Below are 11,918 nucleotides of genomic sequence, written 5' to 3'. Positions count from 1 at the left end.
ATTGTTCATTTGACTTGGAAAGTTACAGCAATACAAATGGACATAATGCTTATTTTATAATGGTACACAAGCATATGTAAATATATCTCAAAACATGTTTGGAAAGAGCAGCCAAATTTGCAATTTTTTATCTCCACTAATATCCTTATTGATCTGATTGCAGAGAGATTCTACATGCATAAGACATATTAATAAATCCAACTCATTAGCTGGAAATATAATGTGTGATCCTGAAACAGACTGATGAGAATATTCTGATATTTTCTTAGGATAGGAAACTTACCTTTAATGCATTAAAAAATATGTGGTGAACTATATCTAATTATGATCCTATGTATTTTCCTCTTTAAGAACATAACATCAAAATATTACTGGATTTACATTTTTAAATGAGTGTACGATTGCCAAAAATTGTATGCATGTCTGCATTATTAAATTCAAAGTGTCTTTTTATTGAAATAATTTCCCAAGAGCACAGGTAGAATAGACCGAGAGTAACTACATGAAAAAGTGTTTCTAGACAAAAAGTTGGAGGTCAACTCTTCTATTTTTTTTCTCAAATAGTAACATTTCTGGTTTATAGGCACCTGCTTCCATACAATTTTGAAAATCTTACACGGCAGAATTTCTTTAGGCATCTCTCATTCTTGAGACTAGCTTGCTGGGAATAAAATTCCAGAACAGAAATAATTTTCCCCTCAGAATTCTGAAGGCAAATTTTTATGTCTTCTTACTTTCAGTGTCACAGTCAAGAGGTCCTATGTCATTATGCTTCTTTATTACATGTTCCCCTTCTCTCACAAGCTTTTAGTATCTTCTCCTTTGCCTCAGTTTTCCAAAATTGCATAATGGTGTGCCCAGGTAAGATCTTTATTTATTATATTCGACACTTTGTGAACGCTTTCAAGTTGGAAATTCATATCCTTCAACTATAGGACATATTCTTGGACTATTTAATCATGTTTCCCATCAGTTTTCTCTGAATTTTCTTTCCAGAACTGCTGTTAGCTAATTATTGCATCTCCTGAATTGTTCCTCTAAGTCTTTTTATACTTTTCAGGTCTTTTTGTCCTACCCTCAGAAAAATTTTCCCAACTTTATCTTCCAATCCTTGTATTTTTTTCTTCCATAAAGTTTTATTAACTGGGGTTATGGAAAAAGTTTGAACACAGCAGAACCCATCCTGAAAACATTAGAAATTACAGAAAGACTTGAGATCGTGTCAGTCACAACAGATTAAGCAAGTCTTTCCATCATCTGAGAAACAATAATATAAAATTTTAGAAACCAAATCTTCATGAGTGGTACAGGATACATGACAAAAATGAAGACATTGGCAGTCCCTGACATTGTAAAATAAACTTGCAACTTTATTTACTTCTGTATTTTTGAAGTTGTAATTCAAGTGTTTTCCCAAATCATTTCAAACCCTCTCCAGTCAAGCTCTTCCCTCTCATCAAAAACTTCCAAGTATCTTATTTAAAAAATAATTTAATCATCCATTCTATTCCAGGAAACTGGCATCCTCCCAGCACATAGCTTATGTTCTTCCTCTGAAACAAAAACTTAAAACAAATGGATGTTGGTCTTTTTTCTTTAGTATTACAGGATAAGCACATGCTTCCTACAAAGCTTAATTCCTTCTCAAAGGCATCTTTATTCTGCAACTTATCACTGCCATTTGTCATAAGTAGAATGCTGCCCTCTACCCTCTCCCTTTTTGACTTCACAACCATCAGTTCTTCTGTTGTAACTAGTTAACCTGCTAAACCACCTGCGTGGTTATTCACCAGGAAACACTAGACCAGAGACAGACATAATATACCTTGATATAATAGCCCAGGCTTACTTTGTAGGCAGAATTTCATTTGTTGTCCATGGGAAGAAAAGACTTACACAAGGTAAAATCCACTATTTTCACTTCATGCTGGGACTTGGGGAAACAAAGGACAGCAACCAATGTGGACAGGGGTGAAGAGGAGTACAAGGCCCAGGATAGAGCGCCCTGCTCCAGCCACACGGCAGAACCTAGTCCAGAAAATGAGGACTTCACCACCCACGTTCTACACCTTGAATCTATAAATCAACATTCCTGACTGGTAAACCCTTTTTAATACCTGTCTTTTTCTGCCCCTTTCAGTCTGAGAGTGTCCTCCTTTTTCTCCTCATCCTTAGAGATGGATGAATCTGCTTTCACATGCAAGAAAACTTTAATCAAAAAACAGCCGGTCTTCAGTCCTTCTGTTCTTCTCCATATGACCTTGGTCCAGCTCAGTAGATATTTGTCAAGTGTCTAGTCTAGACCAGGCTCTGTGTACCTCAAGCGTTCAAAATGCAAGGGATGGTTCTCTGCCCCTGGGGAACTCCAAGTCTTATTTTCTCCACATCACGACGTCTCGCTAATTCCCATGGAGTAACTGGGACTGGTGAAAGCACCGGATGATGGCTGCTTGACATTGAATTCTTACCGCCAATGACCCTGGTTTCTTTCATTTTCTATATACAGACATTTAAAACTAAATTATTGTTGAAGGTAAACTAGCTCAGGTCCAATGTATGTCTGTAAAAGTAAAATATCATTATTTCTGCTTAAAGAAAAAAAAAAAAAAACAGTCCGTGGCACTCCCTGTAATTGGTGTACCATCTGTGCATGAATCTCACAAGTCAGGTCAGCTGATGGGCGCTCCTGTGGTAACAAGTTTGTAATAGGCCCCTTTCTGAGCCATCAGTTCTTCATGGGTCCCCTTTTCAATCACTATCCCCTGTGACATGACAGCAATGATATCTGAGTTCCGGATGGTGGACAAACGATGGGCAATGACAATGCAGGTTCGACCTTCTCTGGCTTTGTCCAGGGCAACTTGCACTGTCTACAAAGAGAAGATGGAAAGTTGGTGCAAAGACATATGTTTGTTCTGTAGTCCACTACTGTCTGAGTTCTGCTTCATACCACCTGAGTAAATCACTATATTCAGGGCTTGATATGAGAGAGAGGTTTAAAGAAATACTTGCTGAATGCAATGCATCAATGACTTAAATTGCAGTCCACAGGCTGAAAAATTTCACTGAACCTGTAATGAACCAAACTACAAGACCATGAAGCAGTTTTACATTACTCAATGGTCTAGTTTACTATTAATAAAATAAAACCAGGGAAACAATGTAAGATAGCAGTTAGGTGGTCATTCCATACCATTCTTCATTGAGGACAATTTAGCTGTCTCCAAAATGGAATCCTAATTTTTAAGGAGTTAATTATAAATGGTAAATTTCATAATTGTGTTTTGCCCAATTGCATCTACTTTTATGCAAAATGCATGTCAGAAACCACCTCTTACTTTGTTTTGTATGCTTCCCATCTGCTCTGCCACAGAACTTTAGAACTGTAAAATATGAAATGCCTAACAGATGGCCAGGATTATTTTATTTTACTTAAGATAGCTAATCATTTGCCCTTGAAAAAAAAGTCACCTAACCTAAACAATTTAAAAACAATTCTTATTTTAAAGTTAAATTTTTTTTTTATTTGAAGCAATCCTATTTTAAATCCTTTCTCTAAACTATTGTCTTTTGGTTCCGCAAAGGAGTAGCCATTTCTACGGTTAATGAATCAGAAAATTAACAATACTACCATTTTATAAGGACAAATATTACAGCAAGAGACTCATTCACAATGGTCTAAGGCTTAGAAAATCAATACCTACCTTTTCACTTTCTGTGTCTAAGGCAGAAGTGGCTTCATCTAGTAGCAAGATTTTCGGATCCCGTACGATGGCCCGAGCAATAGCAATGCGTTGTTTCTCTCCTCGAGAGAGTTGAGACCCCTGGGACCCAACATTAGTTTCATATTTCTGGAAAACATATGGTAAATTTGAGAACCAGAAGCATGCTCCTGTGCTTTACGGAGCCCCCATCAATGACTCCTCAGGATTGAAACAATTTGTTGTTTTATGAAATTGTGAATCATTTCTATAAAGGACTTCAAATCCATCTAGGATCTAAAAAAAAATATGGCATTTGTAACCTTTCATGCTGGAAAACAAGGGGACTTTGTATGCTTTTCTGTGTATTTATTTTTTAATCTCTTTCTCCTTAGTATGAGATCCTCCCTGATGTAAGATTCCCTGATTTCCAATCTCCTGTCTGGAAGATCTTTCCAAGACAGAATCGTCCTAGAATGTCAGGACCTTTGGGAGATCTTCTCATCCATTCCCTTGTTGAGGTGGCATTGTTCTGGAATGCAAGCCTTGCTTTGAATTTTACTCTTGCTGTATACTAGCTCTGTGATCATAAACAAATTATTTAAATTTCTGTGAGCTGCAAACTCACCTGAAAATGCAGATATTAATAACCTATTCACATATTTGTCACTTTTATGAAATTATGGAACAGCATCCCTCGCTGAATGCTTGTGTAAAAAAAGTTACATTCACAGAATATTTCCTGTGTATCAGGTATGGTGCTAACTACTCTAGCCAGATTATTATTTAATGTTCACAGAAATCATTTTCTCCCTATTACCTATTTTTCAGTTTCTTTTTTGAAAATTTTTCAGTTTCCATGTTTTCATTTTTTTGTGTGATCAAACACCAAGAAAGACCATTGGTGGATGGAAAAATTTAGGGTCAATGTTACACTGCATTCAGACTTGGCGCTGGAAAGTAAGACTTACTCCAAACCAAGTGCAACTTACTCTACATGTATAATAGTTGCTGCCAAGAAATGGAATGACAATGACAGTAACAGCAGAAGCAGCTTTCTTTGTGTGGCTATTTTGTATACTCTTTCATTCTAAGTTACCTTTTACCTTTATGTAGATGACTGAGTCTCAGAAAAGAAAAGTAGTTATCCTACAGTTACAGAAGTAACTTTACACTAGAAAGTGACCTCACTTGGATTCAAATCAACGTCTGCTCCAAATCTCAGGATTTTTTTTTTTTTCAATTATGCTAAGCTGATACACAGGGCTTTCCTAGTGGTTCAGACTATAAAGAATCTGCCTGCAATGCAGGAGATCTGGGTTCAATCCCTGGGTCAGAAAGATCCCTTGGAGAAGGGAACAGCCACCCACTCCAGTATTCTTGCCCGAAGAATTCCATGAACAGAGCCTGGAAGTCTACAGTCCATGGAGTCGCAAAGAGCTGGACACAAACAAGTGACTAAGCACACACATGCAAGCTGATGCTCAATGTGGTATTACTTTTTGTACAACGAGTTCTATAACATACCTTGCATTGGATAATATAATACTGTTCAAAACTAATGATCAGGGACTTTCCTGGCAATTCAGTGGTTAAGACTTCACTTTCCAATAAAGGGATTGTGGGTTCGGTCAAGGTCAAAAAACCAGAACACAAACAACAGAAGCAATATTGTAACAAATTCAATAAAGACTTTAAAAATGGTCCACATCAAAAAAAAATTGCATAAAGCCCTAAAGATTATGTTGATGGAGGACATTTATTTTGCTTAAAAGGCTGAGACAATCCCAGGGCACTGGGGAATAAGTTGCATTGCCTTTGACCTTCTCCTTGAGCCACAGTCATAATGACTTTCTGGTCGTTCTACCTGTCTCCCTCCCTGTCTCCCATCAGGAATGACTCTGACTGTGTACCTACCTCTGGGAGGGACATGACAAAGTCATGCAGCTGAGCCTGCTTCGCAGCTTCTATAACCTTTTCCATAGGGATTTCTTTGGTGTTGTCTCCATACTTGATGTTGTCCATTATGCTACAGGCAAACAACACTGGTTCCTGGGAAACGATTCCAATGTTTGAGCGGAGGAACTGGATGTTTACATTTTGGCTGTCATGCCCATCTATCATCTGCCAACAGAAGTGACAACCAGGGCACTGAATTTTAGAATTTCAGCAGTGAGGAAAGTTCATATCCTAGAGTTAGTGTTATGCAAGATGCGTGCTTTGCTTAAGAGACAACAAGCTCAGGAGTCTTGGAAATAAATTATGCTGCCTTTGACCTCTGGAGATGGTGTCTGCCAGAAGCGGTGTCAAAGCTGTGATCAGACATGGTTTTGTTTGTTTGTTTCCCAAACTCTAGCTCTACAGGTGGTATCAAACAAGAAAGGCACTCAAGACATTATCTAGTTTAAAAAACAAAAACTTCCCTTATCATCCTCTCCAAGTACACATAATTGCTCAACTTTGAGACTCCATGGGTTATGAAATGGGGTTTCCTATGTAAAGCTACTGGACAACATAAGAATCAAACCCGTTGATTTCAATGATACTAACCTCTGAATGATTGAAGATAATGAATCCCAATAAGAAAGATGTATATTTATTCACTTGGTCAACCAACAGACATATACAGAATAATCTGCCACAAAGGCACCATGCTAGGCAGTCTTTGGTATGCTATAGAAAAAAAAAATTCTATTTTCTAGGAACTCATGATCTATTTTTATGATTGCATAGCATCATGGACTCAATGGACATGAACTTGGGCAAACTCCAGGAGATAATGAGGGGCAGGGGGGCCTGGTGAGCTGCAGTTCATGTGGTTGCAAAGAGTAGGACAGAACTTAGTGAACAACAACAACACGATTTATTTAGGCACTTGAGTACAGGAATTCAATATCTACCATTTGAGCTCTTTCACTTAAAAGACCTAGAACAGTAAAAGGACAGTATGTCTAACATACTACTATAAAGTATTTGGCCCCATGATTTCAGAAAAAGACTATGTTAAGTGGTATGGATAGACTATATTTCAGATAATTTTTTGACAGCATAAAACACAAACACTACTAGAAAAAGTATATGGCATTCCTCAACAATTAGCCCTTGCTCCTCTTCCTTTATGCATTTTCCATAGTACTTATACACTGCTGCTGCTGCTGCTAAGTTGCTTCAGTCGTGTCCGACTCTGTGCGACCCCATAGACGGCAGCCCACCAGGCTCCCCCGTCCCTAGGATTCTCCAGGCAAGAACACTGGAGTGGGTTGCCATTTCCTCCTCCAATGCATGAAAGTGAAAAGTGAAAGTGAAGTTGTTCAGTCGTGTCCGACTCTTCTCGACCCCACAGACTGCAGCCCACCAGGCTCCTCCGTCCATGGGATTTTCCAGGCAAGAGTACTGGAGTGGGTTGCCATTGCCTTCTCTGACTTATACACTGCAAAGCACTAATACTTAATTAAGTACTGGAACTGTTTGCTAATTGTTGTCTATGTGCGAGTATTGTAAGCTCCCAGAAGACAGAAGACATGCTTCATGCTCCTTAGAATTTCCCACAGGAACTAATCTGGGCATATCACAGGCACCCAATTAAACACTAAAAACATTGAATGCCTGCATTTGTTAGCTTCCTTAAGAGCAAAGAGGATTTTTAAAAATTGCATTAAAGGTGGTATTTTTCTAAATGAAAAATGTCTGTAATAACATTTTACAATGATATAATAAAATACATTGTGTTTATGAAATGCAAGGAAACATATTGATTTTTTCCATAGGCATTGCTTTTTGCCTGTGACCAGAACATTCACTGAGTACATTCAGAGAAATATGCTTAATATGCATGTTAATGTTAAAGAAGTTGAACATGAAGAATTCGAATTCCTGTATGTCATGTAGTTAGTTCACAGTCTACACAGGTGATAGTCATGAAAGATCTGATGTTTGGTTAAACTGGATCCTCTCCTTTGCAGAGATCAGACCCCCCAGTGCCATGTACTTCTAGAGCCATCAATCACCAAATAATTTCAAACAAATAAAATCTCTATACCTAAAATTAATAAGTGATTATAATCTTCAGATAATCAACTCTTACTCCTTATTTTCATAATTTCCTGGATTTTACCACTATCGGTTTGCTTGTTTCCCTGTTTTGCTTTATGCAAAGGAAACTTTAGTTACCTCTTTCAAATTTCCCTCAGCATTTCTCCTCATCATGTTATCTATCCTCAATTGCAATGACAATTACGTTATTCAGGGATATCAGAAAGTCCTTTTTCAAAATATGTGGATTCAATCAGACCCACACCTCTGAATCATTTCTTAGAAAAATGCTTACAGATGCACTCCAACAAAATAAGAGAGGGGAAACTAAAGAAAGAGGAAAATACATGAATTAGGAAATAATGGACCGAATCCAAAAGCTACTGCAGGAAACTCATAGACTGACAATTGCTTAACAGACATAGGATGCAATTAGTCCAGGCTGTGGCAGAAATAAAGGAAAGAAGCAGGCTCCTCAGAATAAGTATCGATATAGAACATGGGAAGAACCTAAAGATTTTATAAAGGCAGAGAATACAAGAACAAAAGAAAGTCTTTCAGAAAAGCAAGAAAGGAAACTGTGATGCTAATGTACCTCACTCCTTAACTATGAGATGAACAATATTTCCATAGCCATAATAAAAGTTAATAGATTTTCAACTTTTAGAATCAGCCTAGAGGAAAAGCATGGAAGACAGTAAATAGTATAAACAAAATGCAAGCATTTTATATTCTTGATAAAGTAAAAGTGTAGCTATTAGGGATTGAGAGGCAAAAAAAAAAAAAGGGAGGGGGAGGAAAAAGTGAAAATAGAGATAGAATTGCTAATCTCATCTTAGAAAATGAGGATTCAAGAGATGTTATCTGCAGGTGATGGAAAAGAAACAGAGCTGTATTGATTAAATTTCCAAAAAGAGAAGCTTTTAAAAGTAATATAACCATATTGGGAGGAGGTGGGTCAAAGGAGGGGAGAGGAGGAGGGGAATCTAAATTTCCATCTCTTGAGAATAAATCAACAGAGGGTCTAAATTTGTTAAGTAATGAAATAGTAACATGAGCATATTACTTAGGGACACTGAGGTAATTGTTGGGAGATCTAAAAACATCAAGCGATTAAAAATAGTTGCCTTTGAACAGAAAAAGGGGGGTGGGGTAGAAATGGTGGAATAAAAGGTTGATTTTGTTTTGTTTTGCTTTAACAAATATTTCTTATTTTACTTTGTACTCCTCTGCATATATTATTTGGAAAGATAGAAAGGAAAAAGAAAAGAGAAATAAATTCTGTGGAAAATAAGCAACAAAGCAAGCCACCAATTTTTCAAATATCTTTACCAAAGATGTAAGGCACATGACTTACATTATTATTTAGACTTTAGCTTCTTGAACCAGGATTGTCTCCGATTTTTCATATTAAATTCCCTTTCTGGGGAGGGAGGAGGGAGGAGGGTTCAGGATGGGGAACACATGTATACCTGTGGCGGATTCATTTTGATATTTGGCAAAACTAATACAATTATGTAAAGTTTAAAAATAAAATCAATCAATGCAAAAAAAAATAATAAAAAAAGAAAAAAAAGAAAAATTCCCTTTCTTACTCATTTATCATTGTGTTTCTCATCGCCCCCACTTTTTCTGTTCCCACTCATTAGTCTCCTGATTAGTCTGCACTTTCTGCCCCATTTACAGGTAAGTGAATGCTTCTATTAAGTACACTCATCTCCAGCTTTGCAGTTTTCTTTGCCTATCTGGTCAGGAGACCATCTGGAACTGGGAAGAATGAATCTAACATTAGAAATTGTGAGGTAGAATCCGGTCAAGCAGCAAATGACTGGACCTAGAGAATAGAGCCCAAGGCAAGCGCTGCAGAATGAGAATGGTAAGGCACAACCTTGAAGACCCCCTTTAAGAAGTTGGAGATCCTCTGCAGAAAGCTGAATTCTCAAAGGCATTTGCATTGCTTACCACCTTCCCTTGGTCAGGATCATAGAAACGTTCCAACAGCTGAATGCTGGTGCTTTTACCACATCCACTGCTCCCAACAAATGCCAGGGTTTTCCCTGGACCAACAGACACTGAAAGACCATTCAGAACTTGTACATCAGGGCGGGAAGGATATGTAAATTTACAGTCAACAAAGTCAATCTGTCCCCGGAAGTTGTCCTGTGGATGGAGAGATTAGAATTATATATTCTCCTACTAGAATCTAGACTGTTGAGAATGCACCTGAGTTTTAAATCCTTGCTTAAGATACCTTCAACACCAAGCTGCCAAAATGTAAAGTATAAAGACAGCAACTTAATGAAACAGCATTCTATTCCCTATTTTAACAGATGTAGAATAAACGGAGGGTGGGGCATTGAGTTTAAAGATATTTGATTCCTGTTATAACCTAAGGGGACTTCTTTTCAGTCATTCTGCATGGAAGAGAATAAATGATTATATCACAGAAGCCAGTAACTATGCAAACTCCTACAGTTCTGTTCCCCCAAAGATTTAAAATAATAACTTTACACTTGAAATGACCTCCACAGAAAGTTACTTGAACCCTGAATTGCAAAGGTGAAAACCTTCAGTTGTACTATCTGACATGTGAACTCTAGAAATGGATAGACATTTAATAAACCACACAGAGACTTGCCTTTTACTGAGCTGGAGGAGAAATGGGGCATTTGACCAATTTCAAGATTTCTGAATTTAGTTAACTTTACTGGAGTTTAGGTTGTTTTCCTCTCTTGAACATACTGGGATATTAAAAATCAAGCAAGGAAGATTTAAAAAGACACCTGTAGGGACTATCAATTAGAAAAAGTGATATTTCATTGAGATCAAATTGATTTTCTGAGAGTCCACATGAAGGCATGTGGAACTAAGATAAACATGAAATAAGTCAGTATTACTGGACAGGAGAAACTGGTTTTTCTACATTCCATAGCAGAACATCAGTAAAATCACGGTGATTGAGCAAGTCTCAAAGACTTATAGCTTCATTCATTCTGGAACTAAGTGTGTTTTATAGTAACTGTGTATTATAAAACAAGTATTCACTGAATAGAATTGCCTTATTCAAATGCCAGCTCTATGAATAATTTTAATGCTAATGTACATCATTCTTTTACATTGGTAAATCTACTATCTGCTCATTCTGAGTGCCTATGAATGCACCCATATACTGCAGAATTTCAAAACTAAGTGGTCTTAAATAACCAGCCCCAACGGCTGTCCAGCAGACACACCCTGTGCTCCTTACCCCCACCTCCAATACCTACCCATCTTTCACCTGCACTGCTGTACACATTGATTGCGGGTCGTCGGTCCAGCAGTTGGAAAAAGCGTGCAGCTGAGATTTTGGCTTTGGCATAACTTGGTGTGTAAGAGGAGGCTCTCCCAAGAGCTGTCGCACTCAGTACAACTGAAGAGATCACCCTGCAATCAGACAGACACCCAGCTAGAAAGGGGGCAGTGTGGTTGGTGTGGTGGCCTAAGAGGCCAGAGTTTGGGGGGTCTAGCCTTGGCAATGGCACCCCACTCCAGTACTCCTGCCTGGAAAATCCCATGGACAGAGGGCCTGGTGGGCTGTAGTCCATGGGGTCGATAAGAGTCGGACAGGACTGAGCCACTTCACTTTCACTTTTCACTTTCATGCATTGGAGAGGGAAATGGCAACCCACTCCAGTGTTCTTGCCTGGAGAATCCCAAGGACAGGGGAGCCTCGTGGGCTGCCATCTATGGGGTTGCACAGAGTCAGACATGACTGAAGCAACTTAGCAGCAGCAGCCTCAGCCTTGGAAAGGACAGAACAGCCTTGAACAGGTCTCTTTAGACTTATCTGGGAATGGGAAGATGGGGAGATGAATGGTGTTTAAGTTGTGTTCTAACAAGAAAGCGTGAGGGGAGGATTGCACAAGGGGCTTCAAATCTCCAAACCCAGCTTCAAGTAGAGCGGCCTTTAAAAAAAAGTTGTTTGAGAAAAAGACTTCTTGGGGGAAAAAAGAGAGTAGTTGAAAGATCACAGATTGCCTTGGACTTTTTTACTGGGGGTGGTGAAAAAGTTCATTGGAACATTTTCAAAGTTGTTATGGAAAAACCCAAATGAACCTTTTGGTCAGTCCAATCCAATGTTAACATTCTATGAATCTATACATCAGTGTGTGAAAGACAATGATTGGTGATATAAGCATCAATTCT

At 38.2% G+C, this 11,918-nt stretch overlaps 1 protein-coding gene across 1 annotated transcript in view; it reads right to left on the bottom strand.

The window, feature by feature from the left end:
• Nucleotides 1-431: 431 nt before the first annotated feature.
• The window catches only part of LOC105002356 (bile salt export pump), a 68,191-nt gene continuing 56,704 nt past the window's right edge, over nt 432-11,918 (bottom strand). Inside the window, exons 19-23 of the mRNA XM_010858924.1 lie at nt 11,000-11,156; nt 9,696-9,893; nt 5,619-5,825; nt 3,705-3,851; nt 432-2,870 (exon numbers count right to left, since the gene is read on the bottom strand). Coding sequence (XP_010857226.1) covers nt 2,670-2,870; nt 3,705-3,851; nt 5,619-5,825; nt 9,696-9,893; nt 11,000-11,156 — 910 coding nt within the window. The 3' untranslated portion in view covers nt 432-2,669. The remainder of the gene's footprint in view (nt 2,871-3,704; nt 3,852-5,618; nt 5,826-9,695; nt 9,894-10,999; nt 11,157-11,918) is intronic.

Source organism: Bison bison, unplaced genomic scaffold (genome assembly GCF_000754665.1).
Source record: "Bison bison bison isolate TAMUID 2011002044 unplaced genomic scaffold, Bison_UMD1.0 scf7180017864452, whole genome shotgun sequence".
NCBI classification, from domain to species: Eukaryota; Metazoa; Chordata; class Mammalia; order Artiodactyla; family Bovidae; genus Bison; species Bison bison.
Note: the sequence above shows the minus strand (reverse complement) of the source record. Positions and strands in the feature narration are given on the sequence as shown.